Raw genomic sequence first — 28,000 nt, forward strand, 5'->3', positions numbered from 1 at the left:
GGCTTTGATGTTACTGCACAACTCCCTTTAAATACATGAACAGTCAGACGCTGAACGGCGCTCACGTTATCCAACTGTTTATTGTATGACCTTGTGGATAAAGAAGCTGGAGAAATGTAAAGTTCTTTCACATATACTTTATAAATAATTACTGAAAACAGAAGGTCAGCGACCAGTGGACCCAAATATGTATTAGACTAAACTTTATGGTCGTGTCTTAAAACCGACTAGTTCTTCTTTGAATTTCTTCCACCAAATTTTGCCTTGAAACATCAACCTAAAATAAAAATATATAGGAAAAAAATTACACGGTAAAGATGGAAATGATCAGATGAGTACTAACACATTGAAATGAGTAAAAGTTGTCTCTACTGTGCGGATATGTTAGAATATACACAGGGGGTGGTGCAGAGGAAACCAAAAGGAATCAGGCCATTTTGAAAATGTGTGAAGCATTCTGATTGGTGAACGGACTGCCCTCTTTTTTTGACAAGAAGTTTTCCCTAGCTTTGGTTATAAGACGATTAGCTAAGGTCAACTGGGACATGCACTGATATATCATCAGCAAGAAAAATCACTACAAATCACCATTAAAGGGGTTCTGCAGGTTGCTAAAAACATGGCTGTGGTGCTCAAATACAGCGCCACATCTGTCCACAGGTTAAGGATGGTATTGCGATACAAGCTTTTAAAGGACAGGTGTGGTGCCTTTTTTAATTTTCCCTGAAGACAGCAGCCATGACTTTCTAGTCCTGAATACCCCCTTTAGATAGGCTTGTATCTAATTTTGCCTATAACCAGGATTGTGAGAGACAGGAATTTTAAGTCTCACTCTTCTGCAGATTTATTGCAGTATTCTCCTCTGTATATAGAATATTAATGGTTTTGGCTAAAATCAAACTGCATTAGTAACAGCCTTATATGAAGATCGCCTTACATACCTCTTCCCTTGTAGAAACGTCTCTCAGCTTTACGACTCCATCTTTGAGTTCCTGCTCCCCAATAATGGCCACTAGTGGAATACCACTCTCTTCACAGTACTGCAGCTGATTGAGTAACTTTGGATTTTTTTTGTACAATAGTTCTGCCTGTAAGAACAAAATAGATGATAAATGGCAATGTCCTGGAAACCTGGTTATTGCCTGTTGCAAAAGATATATTGGCGAGATGCTACAGCCCATCAAATTCCAAAAAATATCATGGTCACAACAACTTCCTTGGTATTAGGGAAGAGACTGCAGATTTATGATCCTTCCAGAAATCCTACAACTACATTCACTTTAATGGAGAGGAACAGGGACTGCACTGCCATCAGTGCGTCACTAAACAAAGGCTACAGCCGTCTGTGTCAGGATCTCGAAGCCAGTGGGCACTGTATATTAGTACTGGGACCTGTCCCTATAGGATAGTATGATGGATACAATTGCTTTAAAGATTTTTTTTTTCATTAAATGTGTATAGTGTGAGCGTATTAACCGCTTCGCGACGGCCCACTGTAGATAAACATCAGCGCTTGCTGGGCTCTGTGCAGCTCCGACGTTTAAAAACGGTGGGTGGTCTCGCAGCGCTCAGGACCCCCGGGGTCCTGCAAGCGCTGCGATTCCGGTGCAGAGCGTTAGCTCTGACAGGGAACATCATCGAGACCTGATTGGATCAGGTCCCAGTGAGGTTAACCCTTTGCTGTCTTCTATATGCCGCGATCTATAGTGATCGCGGCATATAGAAGACAGCAGGAGAAGAGGGGGTAGTCCACTTACCTCTCCGACGGCCCCCTTATACCTTCCAGGACCTGGCGTTGCTATGGCAGCTGGAGGTCACATGACCGCCTCCAGATCTGCCATATATGGTGTCCTGCCTGGCTCAGCCTGCAAGCTGAGTCCAGCAGGAGACACAGTGTGAAACTGTCAGCAGTGGTCTCATACAATGTAATATATGTCTGTCTATTACATTACATGAGATCAGTGATCAGAAAAATAAAAATTAATGCCCCATACAGGGACTAAGTAAAAATAAAATGTTTTTAAACTGGTAAAAAAAAAATAAAAAAATATAACACAAAATAAATAAATAAAATATTAAACCAATAAATCCGTATATTTATGCAAAACCAAAAAGAGTACACATATTTGGTATCGCCACGTCCGAAACAACCCGAGCTATAAAACTGTCACACTAATTATCTCCTGTGCACACCGTAATAAAAATAAATAAAAAACGGAGCAAAAAAACTTGCTTTCTCATCATATCGCCAAACAAAAAATGGAAAAAAAATGCGATCAAAAAGCAAAATGGAAATAAAAATGGTACCACTGAAAACTTCATCTTGTTCCGCAAAAAAAAGCCGCCATACAGCTCCATCAGCCGAAAAATAAAAAAGTTATAACGCTCAGAATAAAGCAATGCAAAAAAATTTTTTCTATAAAATTGTTTTGTGTAAAAGCGCCAAAACATAAAAAAAATACACAGTAAGTGTAGTATCGCTGTAAACGTACTGACCCAAAGAATAACGCTGCCTGATCACTTTTACCACACGCAGAACGGCATAAAAAAAACCTCAAAAAACAATTCCTGAATTGTTGGTTTTTGTTCATTTTACCTCCCAAAAAACGGAATAGAAAGCCATCAAAAAATGTCACGTACGCAAAAATGGTACCAATAAAAATGTCAACTCGTCCCGCAAAAAACAAGCCATCACATGACTGTCGGCCGAAATATGGAAAAATTATAGCTCTCAAAATATGGCGATGCAAAAACTAGATTTTGCAAAAAAAAGCGTCTTAGTGTGTGACAGCTGTCAATCATAAAAACCTGATATAAATCTGGTATCTCTGTAATCGCACCGACCCGAAGAATAAAGTAATCTCATCACTTATACCGCACGGGGAACGGCGTAAAAAATAAATAAAACCAATTCTTCACCTGCTACTGATTTGTTTATTATGTCTCCCAAAGATCGCAGTAAGGCTCTGCTCACATTTATCCTGCGCTCTGCGCTGAGCACTTACAGAGTTTCCGTGTAAATCTCTGAAATAAGTGATTCAGCCGGAACCCATGACGGAAGATTCCCTGTAATGAGGCAGATATAGGCCACTGTGGATGCCATCTGGCCTGTGATCCCACGGTGTCATTTGTTTTAGGTATGCATAAAAGTGCGGTTGGCCACAGTTTTGTGCACTTCAGAAAAAAAGGACACCGCTAAACAGAGGCCAGACGGAGTCCAGAGTAACTCTGCTGCCTCATTACAGTAAATGGATCCGGCAGGGGTTTCATCTGAATTACATCACTTGGAAATTTAGATGGAAACCCCGATGTAAGTGCTCAGCCTCGAGCGCCGGATAAATGTTACGTAAAATGTTCCCAATAAAAGCTTCAACTCAGTCCTCAAAAAAAGCTAGTCCCCACTCACGTCCATCATCTGTTAAAAATATAAGGGACTTCCAAGTTACTGGTAGCAGAAAGGCTCTGGAAAAGCAAAATGGTCCTTGCCCCCCAAAAGAAATTCAGAAATTTTGTGCTCCCAAATCCAAATGCCTATTCTACAATAATTTGTTCTCCGATTGTCAAATAGCACTCCGTCCCTCCCAGATCTCGCCGTATGGCTAAGCGGTACGATACAGCCACATATGGGGTATTGACACTTTTAGAAGAAATTGTGTGACACATTTCGGCACCATTTTTACCCATTGCCCTGTGTGAAAATGTAAAATCTGAGGGTAAAACATTTTTTTGTGGTAAAAATATAATTATGCTTTTTTCACTGCCCAATGGTATAAATTAAAAAATACTCACTACTTCCCTAGATGAATTCCTTGAGAGGTGTAGTTTACAAAATGGGGTCATTTGTGGGGGTTCCTGCTGTTTCGGCATGTCAGCGACTCTTCAAATGTGACATGGTGTCTGCTGCCTATCCCAGCCAACATAGCGCTCCTTTCTCTTCCGAACCCTGCCGTACACCAAAGCAGTGGTTTTCCCCCACATATGGGGTATCTGCGTACTCAGGAGAAATTGCACAACAAATTTCATGGTGCAATTTATCCTATTACCCTTATGATAATGCAAAATTAAGGGATGAAAAACGTTTTTTGTGGGAAAAATGTGAAAATTTTATTTTTATGGCTCAATATTATAAACTTCTGTGAAGCACCTTGGGGTTCAAGGTGCTCACCACACATCTAGATAAGTTCCCTAAGGGGTCTAGTTTCCAAAATGGTGTCACTTGTGGGGGGGGGGGGGGTTTCCACTGTTTAGGCACATCAGGGGCTCCCCAAATGCAACATGGCGTCCGCTAATTATTCAAACAAATTTTACATTCAAAAAGTCTAATGGCGCTCCTTCCCTTTCAAACCCTGCAGTGTACCCAAACAGTGGTTTGCCTCCACATATGGGGTATCAGCACGCTCAAGAGAAATTGCACAAAAAATTTTGGGGTCCATTTTTTCCTGTTACCCCTGTGAAAATAAAAAAAATTGGATCTAAAGTAACATTTTTGTGAAAAAAGTTAAATGTTAATTTTTTTCTTCCACATTCCAAAAATTCCCGTGAAGCACCTGAAGGGTTAATAAAGTTCTTGAATGTGGTTTTGAGCACCTTGAAGGGTGCAGTTTTTAGAATGGTGTCACTTTTGGGTATTTTCTGTCATAAAGACCCCTCAAAGTGACTTCAAATATGATGTGGTCCCTAAAAAAATGGTTTTGTAAATTTTGTTGGAAAAATGAGAAATCGCTGGTCAACTTTTAACCCTTATAGCTCCCTAACAAAAAAAAATTTTGGTTCCAAAATTGTGCTGATGTAAAGTAAAGTAGACATGTGAGAAATGTTATTTATTAAGTATTTTGTGTGACATATCTCTCTGATTTAAGGGCATGAAAATTCAAAGTTTGAAAACTGCAAATTTTTCGCCAAAATTCCGATTTTTTCACAAATAAACGCAAGTTTTATCGAAGAAATTTTACCACTATCATGAAGCACAATATGTCACGAAAAAACAGTCTCAGAATCAGGGGGATCCGTTGAAGTGTTCCAGAGTAATTACCTCATAAAGTGACAGTGGTCAGAATTGAAAAAATTGGCCCGGTCACGAAGGCAAAAACAGGCTCTGGTGCGAAGTGGTTAATATACTCCCCTACTGCTATTCTCTCCGGTGCCCAGCGCCATTCTGCTCCTCTTCAGTGCTGTCGCCGCTCTGCAAACACTCCGGGTCACGCTGCACTTTGAGTGACCCAGAAGGGTCCTCTACAACATCAGCTTATGGAGAATCAGAACGAGGTGCCATAGGTTTACACTGTAAAAGACTTCCGGCTCACACAGAGTGATGAGCTGACTAGCCTAACATGCGGTGACATCATTGAGAAGAGGAGTAGAACAGTGATGGTGCCCAAACAAAGTGGTGGTGGGGGGAGTATATCAATACACTTACACTACTCACCATACACATACACCCATTTGATGAAAAAAAAAAAATATTCATAGGAGTGCTTTTTAGGTTGGTTTGCAGTTGACAGAAACTTATTTCTCTCAGCGGCCGTTCAAGATATTGTAGCGTCGTTGCATCACTTTACCGGTTCAAAATCTTGAGCAGCAGCTAAGAAAACGTACAGCGCAGGCAAGCAAGAACCAGTCTGTAAGCCAATGTACACAATGAAGAGGCCACAAACTCTTCCAACAGCTGATCGGTGGGGGTCTCACTTTCTTTTCGTCTCTCTAGGGAACGTGAACTTGCAACTGATTGCATGTACAACACACTGCATTAATTTAATATTGCAATATATTGTCAATTTACTGATCTCTTATGAAGCCCAGCAACAGGCTTTGCTAGTAGGAGGAGTACAAAAAAGAGACGGGGACCATCAACAAGCCAATGGCTACCTTCATAACCCATCAATACCCTGCAATCAAGTCGCAGATAGTGGACAAAGGCGATTAACTGCACACCAATAGCCTGGGTCGCATTACTTGAATGCTGTTGTCTGTGGCATCTGAAGTGAGCAGAACTGGCTTCACTTGCTGCTTCTCGAGGCAGGTGCTGGCTGTGCACCCAGGTGGCATTTACATTATACTGGGCAATTTCCATCTCATCCATTCATTCATGGCTGATATAGGAATAACTGCATCCAAACGTTGAGGTCGCGCTCTGGCCGAGTGGAATGGTTTTCATAACTCCCACACAAGGGAATGAGAATTAGATACTCTGCAGCACTATGAGCTATGCTGTATCCATAATTCTCTATTATGTTGTGTAAGGAAGGACAATATATTGAAATTATTTTGAAACCTTCACTAAAATGAGATTTCACAACAGCTGGAATATGAGGATGTAATGTAGATAGGACCCGGATCATCTACCTTGACGCCCGCATTCCACAGCTCCGCTATAAGTTTCATTCTTTCTTCTAAAAGTTTCTTCTGAGCTGCTGCAACTAGAACCTGGGTCTCTGTGGTGCGAATCTTCTCTTCAGAAGCCTGAATGGAAAAAATATAAATAGGACTGTGGGAGGCCATATGGGATATAAATATACGTACAGTGTTTTGTACAGTTTTTCCAATAAATGCTAATATGGCAAAAAGTAAGAATAGACCTATTATAGTACTCACCTCAGCTTTTTGCTCCATGATAGAAAATATCCTCTCAATTCCAATACTGACGCCCACACATGGAACTTTCCTGCCCTTTGGATCAAACATCCCCACCAAACCATCATATCGCCCCCCTCCGGCTACACTGCCGACATTGACCGATTCCTCCGTGTGGTCATTCTGCCGCTGTTCTTGTTCCCCTTGATTCTGAAGCAGAATGGCTTCATAAATAACTCCCGTATAATAATCCAAACCACGGGCCAAGCTGAGATCGAAAGATATCTGCAAGGAGAATAAAAAAAGCCACGATTCAATCGAGTGCATCTAATGAATGGAGTTGCCGAAAATTAGAATAATAATTGCATTTACAATTACCTAAATGGAAAGTCCAACTGCAGTATGTACAAATATCAGCACTAATGTAATAGGATTGCCATTCAGAAGTGTGGTAAAGCTCATCCACACCTCATTCAGCTATACTTTGTACACTTTTTTTTTTTTTAGAAAAGTGCTAAAATCTGTGACTCTTTAACCTTGAAAACTGGCCTGAAGCCTTTAATGAATCACCCCACCAAGGAAAGAATTAAAATGCTGCATATTTTCTTGCAGAAATTGCTGTGACTGAAAAATCGGTTCCAGTCAAATGAATGGGAAGAGTTACAGAACTTTCTGCAACAAAATCTGCAGTATCTGAATTTATGCTTTGCACTTTTAGATAAGAAACACTGATAATTACGATTCTACCATTCACCAATGCATTTTTTGAACTATATTTTTTTTGCTTTACCCTTCTTAATGCTTCTTATAAGTTGCCTGTGGCTCATACATGCACATTGGATGGCCCACGGGTCCTAACAAAATCCCTGGGTTCAGCGGACATTAACTCATGTGTATAGGGCCATTAGTGTTCTCACCAAGGTTAAAACAGTGCCTCACCTTATCGGTGACTCCAAATAGTTCCAAGTACTGAAAGAGGGTCTTCATGTCATTCAGTCCTTCTAGCGCCAGCTTGTTCTTTGAGAGTTTAGGATCTTTTAAAAGCTTCTCGATAAGATCCAATCCACCTAAAATGTGTTACAATATTTAGATTACTGTACATTGAAATTACAAACAGCAATGGTTACTGATCTGCAAATTTGGGGGGAAAAAAAAAAGGGAAACAAAAAGTGCAAAAACCTCTCAATTTATTCGGTATCGAGTATGAGCGCCATGTGCAGATATCCCCGCACTTACAGCCTTGTCGGCCATTAATGGTGGTCTGAAGAATGGTAACCAGCAGAATATATTGTTAAACTATGCCTGGTAGTGCCTAATAAAGCTTCGCTACAGCTCTTATCTAGCCGGAGGGGATAGGGTGTGTTCCAAGTGGGCAACCGCCTTAATTTTCTACTTATTATTTTTCTCTTTCTATTCAAAAGAAATTGTCCCTGGCATTCAAGAAAGCAAGGACATGGGTGCTGTGTATTTTGCTGGTATCAGCCCATGATTTTGAATAACATTTCTTTTTATTTTGCTGACTAGCTTGTCAGAATAGCTCAACATTTCCTACCACCAGTCCACAGGATTAGTTATCCTCTTCTGTTTGAGCATGTAGATGTATAAGCAGGAAGTGAGACCATCACATATATGTAGAGTGACGGCTGTGTTATACAGACAGCACCTGCTTCTAACAGCAGTGAAAGGAGCTAACTCCTATTGCCTCTGTTTATCTAGATTCCACGGTCAATGTACGTCATCGACATTTAAAATGGTTCGGTCAGGATTGTGCATCTGATGAGGTCTTAGCAGTTGGGGGCCTACTAGGACCCCCATCACTGTCATCTTTGTATTCTCATGAAGCCCTGTGAAAATCATTAATTTCCCTAAATAAAGCAATACTGTAGTACTGCAATAAAAAAAAGGTCTTACATGCTTAAGAGGAAGGGGGAATATAAAAACGCAAAAACAAAAATTGGCTCATTTATGAAAGTCCTCTTTTAAGAAGTTTGTGGACTGAAGCTTTCTGCTGCGCCACCATAACATCAGTGGCTTTGTACCATAGACCTGTCGAGGCCTGACTTACCATTATTTTGGACATATTCCCCAATCAGGTCAGCAGCCTCAGATGCCAGTCCCTTTTCTCCCACCATTTCATTCTTCACCTCTTCCCATGGGGTCTGAAAAGGAGGAATTAAGACTAATTACACTTCTAAAACGGGAAGAGCAGCTGTCACATGTTAAATGTTCAAGCAAATGTGCAGTGGAATTGACTTATTAAAAAAAATATTTGGAATGTATAAGAAATTAGTACGGGATCTCATTGTCATTGGTATGAAAGTATGCTGGAAATACTGTCTGAATATAGTAGAGCATAATAGGCGCTTTGTACAGCTGACATTTTCATTATGTAATATAAATATGTTATGGGATTATTTTTACCTTGTCTAATTTATCCACTGAAGAGCAAATTGCTCGAAATTTTATGTCCGGGACACCACACACTGCAAACATCCCATCCAAAATTCTCCTGTCATTTACCTGCATGGAAAAATGTAATAAATAAATCATTTCAATAAGGACAACAAGAAAACCTTTACGACCACTATTGCTATTGTAGTAAAGCCATGTAGGCTAGGGTTAAATCTAGAGTCGGATTAGGTACACCTGGCTAAACTCTGCATATAACCAGGCTGGGTTTTCACCTAATTCAGCCTGCTGGGGAGGCTGAGCAGACTGGGATGTGTGTTGGGGCTAAAAAGAGACAGGCCAGAATCTCTCTGAGAAGAGACTGCGCAGGTCATATGCACCAAACTGCAAGTATCATTGGTTGCCAAGGATAGCAGTTTTATTTGACCGAACTGGAACTAGCTCAGCCGCATCTGAGTAGCCAGGATCTGTGTTTAGTTAGCACATGGACAAGGCTAGGGATGTTTATGGTTTTGTTTGGTACTGTGCAACCAGTGAAAAATAAACATCACATTGTTTTTGATACAAGAATCCAATGCCTTTGTGAACGCTACCTACTGCCTACCTGAGAGTGACTCTACACCATCTATAGTGGAACAGCACATGTAGAAAAGGAATTTATTGCTAACAAGGGATCATGACTATCGCCCCATCTAACCAGGCTGGCAATCGCTTGTCAAATAAGCAAAACACTCGTCTGGTGATTGGATCATTCATGCAGGCATAAAAATCATTGGTTATCAGCAGTATATCGTCCTACGTAAATGGGAGATGTGCTGCCAATAATGTGACATTCTATGTGCGCAGAACAATCATATTAGCGATCATAGAATGTACATCGACCTGTCTAAACAGGCCAGTAAACGACCACGGACCAGCTTGTATATAGCCTGGATCAGTCTTTGTAAAGCGAACATAAGTTAAGTTGGTTAAAAATAGTGGGCTATCATGGACACACGACAACGCCAGGCCACATGGTGCTTGTGTTATTGTGAGCAGCCTGTGGCCTAAATGTGCTACCACGGCCTTTAACATCTCCAGACTTGTTTCCCATTGAGCACAAATGTGACGTCATTGGTCAGAAGTTGCAAAGGGAACTGCCAGCAGCGGATCTTGATGATTTGCCCAAGAGCATACAGAGTGGCAGAACATTCCTCAGACAACCATTAATAACTTCACTGATAGCAGGCAAGGCTGTAAGTGCAGGGATTTAGGAGTGTGAGCACTTGTACTCTAGAAAATTGAGAGGTTTTGAAAATGTTCTTTACATTTTTTTCATCATATGCATATGAGTAACATGTCTGTCCATCCTGTGGTTTCCATAGTTCTAGTTTTCCTTTTGAGGAGTGTATTTACAACAGTACTGGGCTATAATAAAGGCCCCAATACACATTAAACCGCTGATGACCAAACGATCGATCAGCTCACCGCTCTCTCCCAACTGCCTGATACACAGGAACGCTATCAGGACGGCCAAACGCTCTCTGCGAGAGCCCCTGCCAGACTCCTATGCCAGCGAGTCATCTCCTGGAGAACAAGAAGATCAGGCCATCAAATTCAGGAGGCTGAATCAATCTTTACCCCAACAGATGATGAGTCAGGAGGCCCCCTATACACAGACTGTTGACTAATCCCACCGGTATTGTTAAGTTCAGCCAACTTTAGTCAAACGTGTGTGGGGCCCCATGGTAGGTGATAAATGTATGATCTTTTTGTGTACCTTCCCTGTGCCCTCACCTATCATGAGAACAGGGCCCCATATTATCCAGTTTAAATGGAGGGGTGCATCTACCTCATACCCAGGTCCTCTACAATATAAGTAAGCTTTTCATTAACAGTTTGCGCTCCACTATATTAACATCCTTCCATATAACCACTCATTGCACCACAACTTTAATCTATCTTCACCTCTGATTACTCCTCTACTACTCTCTTACTAAGATCTCTATAAACGACTATTCATTCCCTTTACCCAATTGTGTTTTCTCTTTACCACTTTATGAACATTTGATGCTACATGTTTAGTATTTCATTTTATATTTTATACTTTATAATTGGAAATAAATAGATCTCCCTTACTTTTAGATATCCACTCCCTATACATAAATGCACTTGACTACATGAGATCCTTTGATAATTCTGCTGGCTTGTTCTCATCTGACTTATGCCTACTAGTGATGATAGAGTATGAATCGTCAAGCATGCTCGGGTGCTCGCCAAGTATTTTGGCGTGCTCGGCATTTCTTTTATTGTCGCCGCAGCTGCAAATGTCATAGCTGTCCAACAGCCATAAAACTTGCAGCCGCGGCAACAGTAACAGAAATGCCGAGCACACATAAATACTCGGCGAGCACGCTCGCTCGAAAGGGTTAACAATTCATACTTGATCATCACTAATGCCTACTTGTAAGCAGTTTGTTTTCTAATTACTATGCATGATTCCATTATGTTCCTTGACCCTATGTAACCCTGATCCATTCCCAGAATTCCCTCCCCTCAACACACCTCCCTCCTCCTCCAGAAATCCCACCTCTTTTACCCATTTACTACCTGCTAATCATGTATTAATCCTCGTCAACCCTCCCCCTTTTTTTTTTGCATATTATTTTTGTACATATTTTCCATTTTATGTTTATCACATATGTTCTAACATATCAATGATGTACCTACATGCATTTTAGATGTCCTTAATTAAGGTTTTCTTGCGGGTGAAAATAAAACGTTCACTTATTGCATCAAGATCTTTGTTCTCCATCAATTCAGTGCGGAGCTCTTTTGCTTGCATGAATGGAGGGGTGGTCACGCATTTGCACTACTTCTCCAGACAAAGACTATGGGACTGCAGCAGATAGCCAAGTACAACTTTGGACTATCTTGGTCAGCCTTTCACAGCTTCATTCAAAAGGACAACATAGCACCTGTCACAATTCCTCAGCTCAGTGTGTCTTGGACACGGTGATTGACAGCTCAGTCTTCCAATCTGGTGCAGGTGCGTGCTGAGTGGTTTGTGTTTGGATGGTCAGCCCAGCCGTCCAATCGGAGTCTGGGAGCTGCTGAGTTTCTTTCAGGAGTTCCCTGTTCCAGGTTATTACTCAGCTACTTAGCTGAGCTATCAGTCCCAGACATAGCATCTGCTCAGTGGTTTGCCTTGTATTTCTGTTTTGCTTATTGATATTGTGCTGAATAACCTTGGACCGCATTCGGACCATCAGTTTGCCTAGCCCCTTTGCTCTGTTTCGCTATATTTCCGGTGTTCTAACCTCGGACTGTAAACTAACTTCGCCTTTTCCCTTTACTATGTGCTCTCATGGTATCTGAGCCCGGAACGTTTGACTACCCTGCCTCACGGCCTGTCTGTGAGTAGTGACAAGCGTCCCATCACCTTACCTTAATTAAAAAGTCTCCCAGCTCCAGTTCACTCAGAATTTCATGAACAATCTTCAGACATTCAGCATCAGGGATCATAGCATCATATTGTCCTGCAATGTCAAAGTCCTGAAGGAAAATGGAATAATCACAAGTCACCACCTTATAGAAGACTAGAAAAGACAACTACCCAGCCCAAAAATCTGAAACCTGACAAAATGGACGATACGTGAATGCAACTAAATGTGCCATCAGAAAAACCTATTGAAATCAGTGAGAATATTAAATGGATATGGACATCTTCATGGTCAATTTATCCTTCAATGCATGTATGTTTGGCGAAAATTCATTTTTACAATTGGGTTGAATCATAACTGCACCATTTGCTTTCTAGTTACCTCTGGGCTTCAGTCTATTGCTGGCGGCAGAATGACTAACCTGTGAATCCATCAGCAAGCTCGCTCCAATGGAAAAGCTTAGGATTTTTTACCTGTCTTTTTCTGAGCTCCTCTAGGTCAACTTATTTCCAAAGACCTTATCAAAGCGGAGCTGAACTTTGTGCTCATAGATCAGCTGAGAAGAGCTCAGAAAAAGACAGATGAAAGAATTGCAAACGTTCCACTCAGAATGAGTTGACTGACATATCCTAATTTAACTCATTCTGCAGCCAGCAATGTGCAGGAAAACAAAATAAAATGATTTTCAGCACAAAATATATGCATTTAAGTAAAACGAAAAACAAATTCCAAAACGTTTTATTCTATTACAAACACTCCTCTAAATGTCTCTATTAAATAGAACAGAAATATGGGCTGTAGTTTGTTTTTTAATATAATGTATAACATATATATTATATATAATATTTATACCACATAGATTGGGTCTCCTAAGACTTACACATTGGTAGAACTCTCTATAGCGGCCTCTGGTCATAGCTGGGTTGTCCCTTCTGTAAACTTTAGCAATATGGTAACGCTTAATGTTAGTAATCTTGTTCATTGCCAAATATCGAGCAAATGGAACCTGGTGGTGAAGTGAAGGATTGTAAAGCAGTTGCTGAACACTGGAGAAATGTAATAGGTGTGCAATAGGTATAGGTGTGTATGTATGTATGTATGTATATAAAAAATCTACATCTATCTCATACACACTTTGAAAGCTAAAAATCAAACTGAATAGAAAGCGCCTACATTTTGACTATTTGTCAGTGCCATAGATTTTGAGTGGAAAGGCGGAGGTCGTGTTTGATGGTCCCTCCACTCCAACTTCTCCCCGCTGTTTCGATGTGAAAACAGAGGTCGATCACTTCTTTTTAAAAAGGATACAGTGAGATCATAACGTAGAGACAGCAATTCACCACCCTGATCTTTCAGGTCATATATAAGCTTAGAGTCTTCGCCATACTTTCCCGTTAGTGTTTCCTGAAAAATAAAGATAGGTGTCTTAAATAAAAACTGAAAATGAAAAGTCCATGCAACCCAAGCTAGACATGCACACAGACAGATCTTCTACAAAAGCTAAAATTTGGCTGACCGCGATGTCTACCACACCCCTAGTATTAAGGGCTACATGGGGTGGTCGCCTCCTCTTAAACTATAAGAAAATAAGTACTATTCTATTGTCTTAACAGCAATCGCTTCAAAAAAAAAACTAAAAAAAAAGCGCTGGCACATTGCCATCACTTTATAATCAGCAGGAATCGGACCTCTGGATCCCACAATGACCCCGAGATCGTAGCACAGTATTTCTTAAGAGTTTTCTTGGCAGCACAGCTCCATACATGTGAATGGGACATCCTGTAGGAAGATTCAGAGGGGGACACTGTAATACACAAGTGATGTGGCCCCTTTATTCTCAGGATCAGAGGGGTACAAGAGGTCGGATCACTACCCATCATATAGTGTTGGCATATCCTAGTGATTTCCTAGTACTCTGGCAAGTGGCGTATATTTAGTTATGATGTTCTGATTGCTACTTACCTGGGGGTCAAGACACAGTATAAGCAGCAGTCCCAGATGGCATCATCGCTTCTTCTACACTATGGACTGGAAGATCTACTCACACGCCTGTACCTCACGTGACTGGAAAGTCTTGATATGGATGTACAGGAGCATTGGAGGACTCCCAAATGTCTATATTTTTATTGGTTTTATGGCAGATAGTCCTCATCACACTGCTTATTCAGCATTACCGTGGAAATTCCAGGTTACCCATCTCATGTCTTTAGCGCACACACAAATCCTTTCATTACTGTTACCTTTTTCATGTATTAATAAAAGGTGGAACTCCACTTTAATGTAATATTTATCATACTGCATTAATATTTTACCAAGCTCAGCACTGAGGACTGATCATTAAACTGCTGGGAACAAGGTATCTTTACAGACACTGGGGAGACAGATCTCTTCCACCGGTTTGAACCTTTCCTGGTTGGACTTTCCAGCAGTTCTAGTGAAATTGCAACTATAATCGTGGACAACTGAGGTCTTCCATGCTTAGGATCATGTAGTATACCCAACATCACACAATAGCACTTCAAAGTAGTTCTTCAGTCCCCTAAATGTAAAGTCATTCTTCAAACAAGTGGTTGTGTGGGTTTACCAAGATAAAATAGAACTTCATCTCTTGCAGATGACGGAAATCACTGACAGGTCCTCACCTTCAGCTCAAATACAGGCGTGTCGATGGTCTCAGCACCATGGCGTTTAAAGCAGTTAATAATCGTATTGAAAACCTTCTCTCGAATGGCCATCTGTTTGGGATTATAATCCCTTGTGCCCTAAAACGAAAAAAAAACAAAAACAAATGAAGAGTGCAAAGAAAACAAGATAAACTTGTATACATGTTGGAACTGTATCAATAAATATTATATATAATCATATTCCTTAACCCTGAAATTGCAAAACTAAAAAGGAAAAGCTCTGAAATGATGCGAATCCCTGGATCGATAGACATGATATGCAAACGATGAAAAAACGGAAACAAATTTATCTTGATTTATTCAGTATTGAGTGAGAGCGTTGCACACAGAAATCCCTGCACATACAACCTCGGCTGCTATCACTGAGATTATTAATGGTTGTCTGAGGAACATTCTGCCGCACTGAATGCACATGGGCAAATCATCAAGATCCGCTGCTGGCAGCTCCTCTGTGATCACCGACCAATGACAACCCAGATGTGCTCAATGGGAGACAAATCCGGAGACCTTGCAGGCTATAGTAGTACATTTAATCCACATAGGCTCCTCACGGTAACACAAGCAACATGCATCCTGGCGTTGTAGTGCTGAAAAACGGCTCCTTTGAAATGGCCAAATCAATGTAATGCCGAGCTGTTGGTGTGCTCATAATGAAGACTAGAGAGGTCCAGCTACTGTAGGATATGCCACCCCACAACATAATCCCAGGAGTAGGACCATTGTGACGTTCCTTTATAAAGGTTTACAAGTCATCGCCAGCGTGGTCTCCAGATCAATTTCCAGCTTTGATAGCGTCCGAGACAAAAGCGCATCTCATCACTGAAGAGGATAGACCTCTATTGCAGTTTATTCTGCTACCTGGTAGCCTGTGAGAGCGGTGGCGTGAGGTCAATGGACCACCTGTAACTGACCTTCTGGCTTGTAGCCCAGTGTCGTGCAAATGCCTGTGTAGACTAAATGTTCTACAATGGCCTGCAGCTTCCCCAGACTTGTCTCCCATCGAGCACATCTGGGATGTCATTAGTCGGCAACTGCAAAGGGAGCTGCCAGCAGCGGATGTTGATGATTTCCATGCTCAAGTGCGCTCTTTGAGGCAGAACATTCCTCACACAAACATCCTTTTTCTTTAGGACATTGTAAACTCTTGAGCACCCTGTTGTTGACTGGAGTTTGGTGGATGAAACCTGCTGATCTGATCAGCTCAGGAACTCACTTCAAATTAACTCTTCATATTTGTGGGCTCCTCTTAATCAGCAGTGAGAATTGCTCTCAGCTTGATGCACATTTCCAAAACTAACATTCTGCTTTGCCTACACAGGACTAAACTAACACTTTTGGGACATTGGTAGATATTGTTGTACGAAGTGCATTGCTCTAATGATATGTACACTTTAGTTTCCGGTAAAGGCAAATGCATTGACTGCTGCAGAAGTCTACAAAACTAGAACAAATGCATTGCAATGCTGTAAAGGTGGTAGGGACACATTTGTGAAAAAAAAAAAGATGAAATATATGAAATGTTATCCTTCATGAAGGTGGTGGGAGTTTTCCACGGGATATACAGTTAGGAACACTGTAGCACAACAGGGAAAAAAACAATCTCTATAAAGGGAATCTGTGACCAGGTTATTGCTACCTAATCCGAGAGCAGCATAATGTAGAGACCGAAACCCTGAATCCAGCGATGTGTCACTTACTGCGCAATTTTGTTGAAATCAGTTTCTGTATGAGATTATCACTAGAGGACTAGTAAACCTGCTGCCATATAATCCAGCCCTGCCCTGACCAGTGAATGGCAGCTTTCTGCCTATGCACATTGAAAGCAGTCAGTGGTGTGGATGGGGTTACACAGCTCAGCAGTCAAGGGAACTGGTAGATCTGCAGCAGATTAACACTAGGACTACTGGACTCGTGACCCCGCCTAGAACTACTGAAAGGAGTCATTTTGACTCCTTGCTTGTTTTCGTTTATTTTTAGAGTTTCATTTGTGGTTATTTATTAATAATTATATTTTTTGTAATGTATTATTATTGTGAGATCCAACAGTAATGCTTTTGATTGTTTTTTTTCTGCTTTTCTTATTTTTCTACAGAAAATAACAATAATTATAATAGACGTTTTCAAACATTTTTTTTTTATTCAAGTGCACACATATAAACAACAACTGAAGAACAAAAAGCAGAGAAAATGTAGGTGGAGGAGCATAAAAATGAAAATATGGCGCAGAATTCACCTTCTAAACATTTGGTGTTTCGCATTTTAGGCATTGCCTTTGATTTATGGCAGTACATTGCCCACACAAAGACTTACCACAAGTCTTACAATTTCCGACAGATCTATTTTTCTTGCACTTTTCTTTGATCTGGCAAAATTTAGTTTGAACCATCACTTCTGAGCATGTAGAAACTTGGGACGTGGAACCCTTTTCCCTATCTGTGACATAAGGACCACTCAACTCTCTCACAAGCGTTTGCAAAAATGCCTTGCGTGACATTTTTTGGTGGGTAATCTCCTTGAATATTATCCATGCATTTATACCCGCAAAGTCTAAGGCATTTTCAAATGCATGAACAGGCCATCTCCTTGTGCATGTTCGTGTGGTATATTTTCGTGCCATCTGATCCACTACATCTACTCCATATTTTGTTTCATTGTAAAACTTCACCGTTTCTGGAGTTTTTTTAGCGGAATCAGACGCAACAACAACATCTGGATGGACGGAACTCAAAATGACAACATTTTTGTTGGGCTTTCCTTGATATACTGTAAGGGTATGTGCACACGATGCAGAAATGAAGCAGAAAATTTCTGCATCATTTCTGCATCTCCCTGGCAGAAAAAACGCATGCAGATTGTGCATGCGTTTTTCCTGCAGAATACATGCGGATCCACATGCAGATTCACATGCGTTTCCGCATGCAGATTGACAAGCGCTTTCCAGGCGATGTTAGCATCACCTGGAAAGTGCTTGATAACTAGGTCACACTATATAAATCCATGCAAACAGCATGGATTTATACAGTGTGAACCGAGAGAGTGTATATACTTACCTCCGATGGCCCGCGCTGTCCTGCTCACTCCGTTCTCCCGGCAACTTTGAATTGAAAGACCTGCCGACGTCAGCGTCACGTGACCCGTCACATGACTCTGACGTCACCGCAGGTCCTACAACTCACTGCAAGTGCCGGGAACCAAGCAGGAGCGGTGCGCGGGCCGACAGATGGTAAGAATACATTTATTTTTTATTTTATTCTTCTTTTACAGCTTTTTTAATGGTACCTGGGTGTGGAGGAGAGTCTCCTGTCCTCCACACCCGGGTACCATCCGCACATTAGAACGCACCAATTACGCAAGTACAAATGCTGTCTTGCGGAATTGGCGCGTTCTAATGCAAGTCAATGGCGGCGAAATCGCCGCGTTTCCGCAAAATTAATTGACATGCTGCGGATTTTTGACCGCAGCGTTAACGCTGCGGAAAAATCCGCATCATGGGCACAGCACATGCGGATTTCCATTGGGGAACTTTGCTTCCCTTCTACCATGCGTTTTTCATGCGTTTCCGCGGCGTTTACGCAACTGCAAAAACGCCGCGGAAACGCATGAAATACGCATCGTGTGAACACAGCCTCAGTGTAAAATTGTCTTCATTTCTAAACACTTTAGTGTTGTACAATTCCTCTTTCATGGATTTTATTTCTTTAGGCACTTCTCGCCTTATCTTGTTCAGTGTTCCCACGATGGTTGTTCCTTTGCTTTTTAGCTGTTTAGCTAATTTTACTGAAGTAAAATAATTATCGGTTGTAACATTGCGACCTTTTTTCAAAAACGGGTCCAATAACTTCATTACCACATGGTCAGCTAAACGGTCCTCAGCACGGCGTGTGTCATCTTTGCCTAGATAAGGGAAGCCATTTGCCAGATATTTGCTCCTCTTATCAACAGCTAGCCAATATTTGTGGCCATATTTATCTGGTTTGGAAGGCATGTACTGCGTGAATGGACACCTAGTTTTGCTTGGGAAAAGTTGCTCATCCACCATTATGTATGGGCCAGGTTCGTAACACGCAATACAATTTTCAATAAACCTGTCCCACACAGTAGAAAATAGAGCAAACTTGTCCGTTTGCAGTCTCTCCGATCGAGTAGATTTCTCATCAAATCTGAGAAACCTCATAATTTCAACAAAGCGGTCCCTAGACATTGTCGCTTTGCAAAACGGTATTCCCCAGTCATTACACCAAATACTGCTAATCGAGTGACGGTTCGTGCCAGATATTCCACGAGCATAGAATATCGCAATGAATGCATCTAGCTCCTCATCAGATAGAGTTTGTTCAGCATTACACAGTAATACAAGCAGGTAAAACACAAGGAAAATGTGAAAAGTTGACATGTAAATTGAACTACATCTATATGAACATCAGGGTAAATAAGACAGAGTGAAAAAATTATGCACAAAACTTTATAGCAACATTTAGTGACAAAAGGACCTCAAAATATAGCAGGGAGTCAAAATGACTCCCTTCAGTAGTTCTTGGTAAATTTTGAAAAAAACGCGCAAATTTTTAACCAAAATTATTTATTCTCACAAAATCTTTTTTCACATCATATTTGAGGAAAAGTCACCGAGTTTCAAGCCGGAATTCTGAAAAATGTAGTCACAGAAGAGAAATAAAAAACGAAAGGAGTCAAAATGACTCCATCAGTAGTTCTAGTGTTAACTGATTGTATAAAAAACACAGAAAGCAGCCTAGTAAGTGAGACATAGCTGGATTAAGAGTCTCTGCCCTCACAGCATGCTGCTATTATAAGGGCAAGCAAAAACCTGGTGACAGATTCCCTTTAAGGGTTTGTTCACGTGTTGGATCTACATGTTGCAAACCCCATATGTATCATACCACAAAATGTGCAGAAGAAATCTGAAATTTTTAAGGCTAAATAATAATCAATCGGGTCCCTCCACTTGTCTTTGCATCAGTTAAGGAACAGACTCATTTTAGGTATTAATTCTGTTTGTCTGGTCAGAAAAACGGGAAGAGATAAAAGGAATATCAAAAATAAAATGTGAATGTAACCTCATTCAGTCCCCGGAGATCTGCACAAGCATCAGCCCTGTTATTTAGTAGGACTTTTCTGTACGAAATCTGCAGAAATTAGTTGCAGACTGATAATTTTTACCCACAGTGCAGGCTAAAATCTACATGAAATTTTTTTTTTTTTAGCAAAGGTTTGTGGATAACTAATTCCTATGGAGTAGATGTGGACTGTCATTGGAATTGCCATGGATTTTCCTGCAGAATCTGGGTAAAATATAGAATAAGTGAGCAAAGCCCAAGAATGGGTCTCTTAACTTGCATCATGGCCTTAGGACTATATTGATAGTCTGGGATTTTTTTACAAGAATACTGTTATTGCTGTTCTACGTAAAGATTTTCTAGAAAACTTATTTCCTGGTGAATACAAGTATATACTAATCCAGACATGGAGGGAGAGATGAAAATTCTCGTTGAAGAGACAACCCCTTCTTAAATGAAACAGTGCCCCATGTAAAATAAAAACATCACGTACTCCCCTCCCAGACCAGCACCATTCTAGTGATGTTGGCACTGTGTCTGAAGGCAGCGCTGCAGCCAAACACTGTCATGTGAGTGACAGCTGACAGCACCAGTCCTGGATGTATCAAATATCCGATGAGTCAGGGTCCTACACCCGGCACAAACACAGATTGTTTGAATAGGAGCCGCCATGCAGTGATTGGTAGCAGCCGCCAATTGTGTTTTGCAGCTTCTTTCAATAGGTTTACTTCCGGGGGCCACTGGAGCAAACAACAGGCGATCCGAGGAGATGTCAGGTATCAGACCCCAACCAATCTCATACTGATGACCTTTTCTCTGGATAAGTGACCATTATGCAGTGTTGAACTGTTCCTTAAACAATTCATTTTGTAGGAAAACCTCACAAACTGAATGACTGATCAGAACAAACCGCACATCGTGAGCACAGCCTAAGGGGCTTATTACTCAAGTAATAGAGTCATTTATTCATTACGGTCATACACATTTTTTGCTTTTCCAGTAGGTATTTCAAAAAATCATTTCAATCACATTCTTCATAACGTGTTCATCTTTGCTTTGCTGCCAACAATACATCTTGTATACATTACCTTTGGGGTCTTGAGAACAAACTTGTGTTTCCCATCATCTTGTCCCAACCTTGCCTTCAGCTCTAAAAGTTTTGCAACTTCTTCGGCAATCTGAGAAAGTAAATAATCATTACTGTACCATAACCCTATACTATGGAGAGAAGCACATAGGAGGCTTGACAGGCATACGGAAAGCAATCAGAAAATCACCCACTGTTCAAATCAGATTGTATTACATTTACTTTTTTTACATAGTGGCAATTTTTTTTTTTTTTTAATTCCATGTAATTTTTACACTGCCCTCTGGGGCTATTTTAGACTCCTACTTCTTGTCCTTACAAGAAGAGTTTGCATTATTTTCTTATTGTGATCCATAGATCCCTGCGAACCTTGAGCCTTCGTAATTGAAGCACAGGCGTGCGCATCAATCAAGGCAAGAGGACGGCAATGCTACCGATAGAGGCGCAGACCCCAGACCACCGATGCCCATATTAGCTGATTAGCGTGCTGCGCGGGAGACTTCTAAGGAGTATTTTTTGCAATATGCAGGGGGAGTTGGGGGCTTATATACAGACTAGTGTTGAGCGAGTATGTATTGTTAACCCCTTCGGCGAGCATGCTCAGGTGCTCGCCGAGTATTTGAGGCGTGCTCGGCATCGATGTAAGTGTTGCCGTGGCTGCATGTGTCACATCTGTCATACATGCAGGGATTGCCTGTCTGAAGGGTATACACTGCTACACCAATGCCATGTTCTTCTCATTCTCAGATTGACGGGCGACTTTCTGACACATTCTGTAGGGAATGATAATCCTTTGATGTGAAGTGACTCATATGGACACTAACAAGGTCCTGGGATTTATACATCGCTTCCTCTTCATCTCACACTTATTGACAAGCTCTCCTAAGAGATGGGCTGTAAGACTTCACTGTCATGTTTACAACCCTTCATAAAAGGGATGATGAGGACAACTCCCCTCCGGTGAATGCTGCACTGCTCTGAGAGCCAAGAGGATGATGAAATGGGATCTGTGGATTGCAGTATTCTCCTAGACTGGGCACTGCACTCAGCTATCCTCATACATGAGGATGAGGACCACCAGGAGCGGGCAGACACAGGGCACACTACTGGGCACCACCAGATGCTTGCTGTGCACTAAAAGCGTTATTTCAACCGTATGATATTGGGGGTGGAGAGCCGGGGCCACTATGGACTCCTTAAAGGGGTGGTCCGAAACTAATATTGCAGCCTCTGCCCCCACCCAAAAACAAAGCGTCATCAGTGACGTCCATTTGAGGGACTGGGCTGGTCCCTTCTCTACAGAGTGTGCATCGGTTGTCAATTCCGACATATGCTCAGTAGGATCTTGTCACTATGCTACATTATTTTTAATGCAGTGACAGTGCACTCCCTCGCCGACTGATGTCCCAGCAAGGGAGAGCACTGTCAGTGCACAGTGGAAGAGTCATTCAAAACTACAACTTGAACTGCAAAAAAACAAGCCCTCATATGTCAACATGGACTGAAAAGTAAAGTTATGGATCTTGGCAAAAGGGGAGAAAAAAAAAAAGTAAGCGCAAAATAAAAACTGACTCTGGTCAAGAAGGGGTTAAAGAAGTTGTCCACTACTTTGACAACTCCTTCTCATACCCCACGCTTGGCCCCAATAAAATAATAAAGCCTATACTTACCTTTGGAAGTGCATTGAGGAGAAGGGTACATTGCTGGAAAAAAAAAAAAAAAAAAAAAACCTCTTTAAATCTCTTAGTTTGCGAGTGTGAACGAGCTGCGTGTGTCCGGAGCGTAAGTGCGAACGAAAGTAAGTGTGACTTGTTTTTCAGTGACTTTGGATTCAGGGAGTTTGGAAGGGAGGACTTAGGACTGAATTGCTGACTGTATTTCATTCTTTATTTACTTTACTTTTTACTTAATCAATCCACCTGACCTACTTATCTGATTCCCCCGTCCATACTTGATACTTAATTGATCCCCCGCCGATATCCAATTGATACACTTGCACATCCCTAATTGATCCCCGTCCATACACCTATATATAAATAATTGTGTTTTGTACTTGTATATATATACTGACTGTATCCCCATATTTAGAATGACGTCAATGTTGGCCGGAGCCGTGCAGTGTACATCTTGCGCAATGTATGCATTCCGTGAGCAACCGCTCGAGGATCCATACTGCTGCGAGAGATGTGAGCATATCACCCAGCGGTCATGGTCCACATCGGCACCAATGACAAAGTGAGTGGTAGATGGAGGGTCCTTAAAAATGATTTCAGGGACCTAGGTAAGAAACTTAGGACAAGGACCTCCAAGGTAGTTTTCTCAGAAATACTACCAATCCCGCGAGCCACACAGGAGCGCCAACGGGAAGTTAGGGAGGTGTATAAGTGGCTAAAGAGTTGGTGCAGGGCAGAAGGGTTTGGGTTCATGGAGAACTGGGCCGACTTCGCAGTCGGCTACAGGCTCTACCGTATGTACGGGCTGCACCTCAATGGGGAGGGTGCAGCGGTGCTGGGGAAGAAGATGGCTAATAGGTTGGAGGAGTTTTTAAACTAGAGACGGGGGGGGGGGGAACCAAGGAAATAGGTGGGATGTGAGGCAAGCAAGGGGGAAGGGGAGAAGTGAATATAATGAGGGTGGAGAAGGGGGGGTGGGGATAGTACAGTTAGATCGTTAGAGAAGAATAGGATGCTAAATAACCCCAAAGTTTTATCTTGCATGCCGACCAACGCAAGAAGCCGGACCAATAAGGCGGATGAGCTGAAGGCGCTTATATCGGAGGAGAGGTATGACATCGTAGGTATAACAGAGACTTGGCTAGATGATAGCTACGACTGGGCGGTAAATTTATTAGATTATCGTTTATTTAGAAGGGACCGGAAACAGGGGAAAGGCAAAGGAGTCTGCTTATATGTAAAGTCATGTCTAAAACCCAGACTAAGGGAAGATATAGGAGAGGGAGAAGAGGGGGTCGAGTCCATGTGGGTAGAGATAGAGGGGGCAAAAAATAATAATAAAATATTACTGGGGGTCTGCTATAAGCCACCAAATATAACAGAGGAGAATGAGAATCTGCTATTAGGACAAATAGAGAAAGTAGCAAAACATAATGAAGTGATTGTAATGGGGGATTTCAACTACCCGGATATTGACTGGGAAACAGAAACCTGTAGATCTCAGAAAGGAAAAAGGTTCTTGACAAATATTAAGGATAATTATCTCTCCCAACTAGTGCAGGAACCAACGAGAGGGAAGGCCGTGTTGGACTTAATATTGACTAATAGGCCTGATAGAATAACTGAGGTACAGATAGGGGGGCACCTAGGTAATAGCGATCATAATATTATCGACTTCAAAATGCCCTTCAGTAGGGTTATCAATAAGGGAACAACAAAAACATTAAACTTTAGGAGGGCGAAGTTTGATCAGCTGATAGAAAACCTTCAACTTATTGACTGGGACAAAGTTCTTAATCAATGGAAAACGAATAGTAAATGGGAAACCTTCAAAAGAATTCTGAATACTCAGTGCGAGAGATATATACTGTATGGGAATAAAAGGGCCAGAAATAAGAGGAAACCAATATGGTTGAACAAGAACGTAGAAGGGGCGTTAAATAGCAAAAAAGAGGCATTCAAGAGATTAAAACAGGAAAACAGTAAGGAGGCACTAATGTGTTACAAGGAAAAAACGAGAACCTGTAAAAAACAAATAAAAATAGCAAAGGAGGAAACAGAGAGACGTATTGCTAGGGAAAGTAGATCAAATCCCAAACTGTTCTTTACGTATATAAACAGTAAAAGGACTAAATCGGATAATATTGGACCGATAAAAAGTGAGGAAGGCAAAATCATAGAGAAAGATGAGGATAAAGCTAATCTATTAAATAATTTTTTTTCGACAACTTTCACAAAGGAAATAGAACTAACAGGAGAAATGAGAAGTGACAAGCTTAATCCTCCACTAAGTATGACAAATCTAACCCAAGTTGAGGTACAGAAATGCCTCAGTAACATTAAAATAAACAAATCACCAGGACCTGATGGCATACACCCACGGGTACTAAGGGAACTAAGTAATGTGATAGACAGACCGTTATATCTTATATTTAAGGACTCTGTTGAGACTGGGTCTGTGCCACTTGATTGGCGACAGGCGAATGTAGTGCCAATATTAAAAAAGGCAGCGAAAAGTGACGCCGGAAACTATCGACCGGTGAGTCTGACGTCCGTTGTGGGCAAAATTTTTGAAAGCTTCATTAAAGAGGCAATTACGGAGCATCTTGATGCTAATAATCTATTAACCCCGAACCAACATGGATTCATGAGGAATCGCTCCTGCCAAACAAACCTGATTGACTTCTACGAGGAGGTTAGCTCTCCAGTAGATCAGGGGGAACCAGTGGATGTCGTGTATCTCGACTTCTCAAAAGCGTTCGATAGCGTGCCACATAATAGGTTGGTATACAAAATGAGAATGATGGGGCTGGGGGAAAATGTCTGCAAGTGGGTAGCTAACTGGCTAAAGGATAGAAGGCAGAGGGTGGTTATAAATGGAATATACTCAGATTGGGTAAGCGTCACTAGTGGGGTACCACAGGGGTCTGTACTAGGCCCAATGTTATTTAATATCTTTATTAACGACATAGTCAACGGGATAAATAGTAAAATATCAATATTCGCAGATGACAAAGTTATGTAAAACAATTAATACAAAAGAGGACAGTGCAGACCTACAGAGGGATTTGGATAAGCTGGGTAGGTGGAGCATTAAATGGCAAATGAGGTTTAACAAGGAGAAATGTAAGGTCATACATATGGGAAGGAAAAATGGAAGTCACCAGTACTCACTGAATGGGAAATCATTGGGGAATTCAGAGATGGAGAAGGACTTGGGCATCTTAATTGATAGCAAACTAAATTGGAGTGCCCAAAGTCAGGCCGCTGCTGTAAGGGCAAACAGGGTAATGGGATGTATCAGAAGAGGTATAGCTGCAAAGGATGAGAACATTGTTCTTCCACTGTACAAAGCACTGGTCAGACCACACTTGGAATACTGTGCTCAGTTATGGGCCCCAATATATAGAAAGGATATAAATGAGCTTGAAAAGGTACAAAGGAGGGCAACAAAATTAATAAAGGGAATGGAGGGACTGCAATACCCAGAGAGGTTGGCAAAACTAGGACTATTCAGCCTGGAAAAGAGAAGGTTGAGGGGGGACATAATAAATGTGTACAAATATGTTAGGGAACAGTATAGAGACCTTGCCCGGGATTTGTTCAAAAGGAGGGATATTACGGTAACAAGAGGGCATTCACTAAGACTGGAAGAGAAAAGGTTTCAGCACCAGCATAGGAAGGGGTTCTTTACGGTAAGAGCAGTGAGAATATGGAATTCACTGAGTGAGGAGACGGTAATGTCGGATTCACTACACCAGTTCAAGCGGGGACTGGATGCATTTCTAGATACCAGGCAGATTTCAGCATATACTTAAAAATAAAATTAAATAGTAGGTTGATACAGGGATTTATTCTGACTGCTGGTTTCAGAGTCGGGAGGGAATTTTTCCTCAGGTGAAGATTGGCCAAATCATTTGGGGTTTTTGCCCTCCTCTGGATCAACTTTAGCAATTACAGAACTACAAGGTCGAACTTGATGGACGCAAGTCTTTATTCGGCTTTACAAACTATGTTACTATGTTACCTCCTGTGCCGGCACCGTTCCAGTGGTGTCAGCATTCGCGGTAAAGGGGCTCTTATGCAGTTGTTGTGACATGTGACCCCAATCAAAGCTGGCATCACTGTCTCCACCTTCGGACAAATTGAACATGAACATGAAGTCGGATCAGCTGCAGCAGCCTGGACTTCCTCTTCATGTTCAAAATGCCCGAAGTCGGATGCCAGAGGTGATTGGGCGTCGGGGTCACATGTCATAAAAACAGCACGAGAGCCCTGGTATCGCAAGTACCACCACTACTAGAATGGCGCCGGCACGGGAGGTGAGTATAAGCTTTTCTATTTTATAGGGGCCACATTTTTTATATCAAGAAGGGGTTTCCTACTAGTGGACAACCCTTTAAAGGCAGCCTGCCATCATGCGGAGCAGTTGTAATTTGTAGGGGTACTGCAGGATGACACCCTATCCCTGCCGTCACACCGGGCCGCACACAGGAGCGGGGACCACCCTGCCGTCACACCGGGCCGCACACAGGAGCGGGGACCACCCTGCTGTCCGCCTCTCCCTCCGGGCCCCGCAGGCCGCACTGTGCAGCAGCCGCACCTCCGCCATGTCCGCGCTGTCCCGCACTCACCTGCTCGGCGCTGGCCTTCTCCTGCTTCAGTCTCCGCACCTTCTCTCCCTGCAGCGCTGCCGCCTGCTCCAGCTCTGCTCTATCCGCCATGCTGACCGCACACACTCAAGAAGCCGGTACTGAGAGCCGCGCATGCGCAGTGCAGAGGGAAGTGCGCCGCTCCCGCCCATCCTGTCGTGTTGTCAGCGGCGCTCACACAGACATATATAATCTACGTAAACGTCCCTCATGTCTCGAATCAAGTGCAACCAGAATGTGTAACAGTTGCCCATAGAAACCAGATTTATATCAAGTGGCTTTCCACATTCAAGAAATTTGAAAGCAGACATATCGTACTCGCCCTCCCCCGGTCCAGCACTTTCCAGTGTCTATGTTTTGGCTGCAGCAGAGACGTGACAACCGATGCAGCCAATCACTGAGCTCGGCAGCTCATACCGACTGTAATA

General features: G+C 41.9%; 1 protein-coding gene and 1 long non-coding RNA gene across 4 annotated transcripts in view; one reads left to right on the forward strand and one right to left on the reverse strand.

The window, feature by feature from the left end:
- The window catches only part of LOC141164430 (uncharacterized), an 82,556-nt gene that overhangs the window by 829 nt on the left and 53,727 nt on the right, over positions 1–28,000 (forward strand). Inside the window, exon 1 of one of the 2 annotated variants that reach the window (XR_012250902.1) lies at positions 27,184–27,242. The exons of the other annotated variant lie outside the window; for it this stretch is intronic. This is a non-coding gene — a long non-coding RNA (uncharacterized lncRNA). Of the gene's footprint in view, positions 1–27,183; positions 27,243–28,000 lie in introns of those variants that run through there. 2 annotated transcript variants of the gene reach the window in all.
- Positions 78–27,726, reverse strand: HARS1 (histidyl-tRNA synthetase 1). Of its 2 annotated transcripts, XM_073649634.1 has the most exons (13): positions 27,555–27,726; positions 21,249–21,338; positions 15,044–15,163; positions 13,710–13,805; positions 13,282–13,407; positions 12,406–12,513; positions 8,992–9,090; positions 8,636–8,729; positions 7,510–7,637; positions 6,592–6,855; positions 6,343–6,459; positions 942–1,088; positions 80–277 (listed from the first exon to the last, which is right to left on the reverse strand). In XM_073649634.1, exons 1-13 carry the CDS (start codon positions 27,642–27,644, stop codon positions 218–220), a joined length of 1,539 nt encoding a protein of 512 aa, XP_073505735.1. In that variant the 5' UTR covers positions 27,645–27,726; the 3' UTR covers positions 80–217. The 2 variants fall into 2 exon arrangements, with proteins under 2 accessions (XP_073505736.1, XP_073505735.1); XM_073649635.1 differs by lacking the exon at positions 21,249–21,338 and having other exon boundaries at positions 78–277.

This window comes from Phyllobates terribilis, unplaced genomic scaffold, assembly GCF_046119375.1.
Source record: "Phyllobates terribilis strain yellow unplaced genomic scaffold, ASM4611937v1 Scaffold_10__3_contigs__length_209671492, whole genome shotgun sequence".
NCBI lineage: Eukaryota > Metazoa > Chordata > Amphibia > Anura > Dendrobatidae > Phyllobates > Phyllobates terribilis.

Excerpts from the sequence above, each read along its gene's own strand:
- HARS1 (XM_073649634.1), bottom strand. The coding sequence starts at position 27,644 with ATGGCGGATAGAGCAGAGCTGGAGCAGGCGGCAGCGCTGCAGGGAGAG. Across the intron at positions 7,638-8,635 it reads GGAATATGTCCAAAATAATG|GTGGATTGGATCTTATCGAG; the intron begins GTAAGTCAGGCC and ends AACACATTTTAG. Across the intron at positions 6,856-7,509 it reads TATTTGGAGTCACCGATAAG|ATATCTTTCGATCTCAGCTT; the intron begins GTGAGGCACTGT and ends TTCTCCTTGCAG.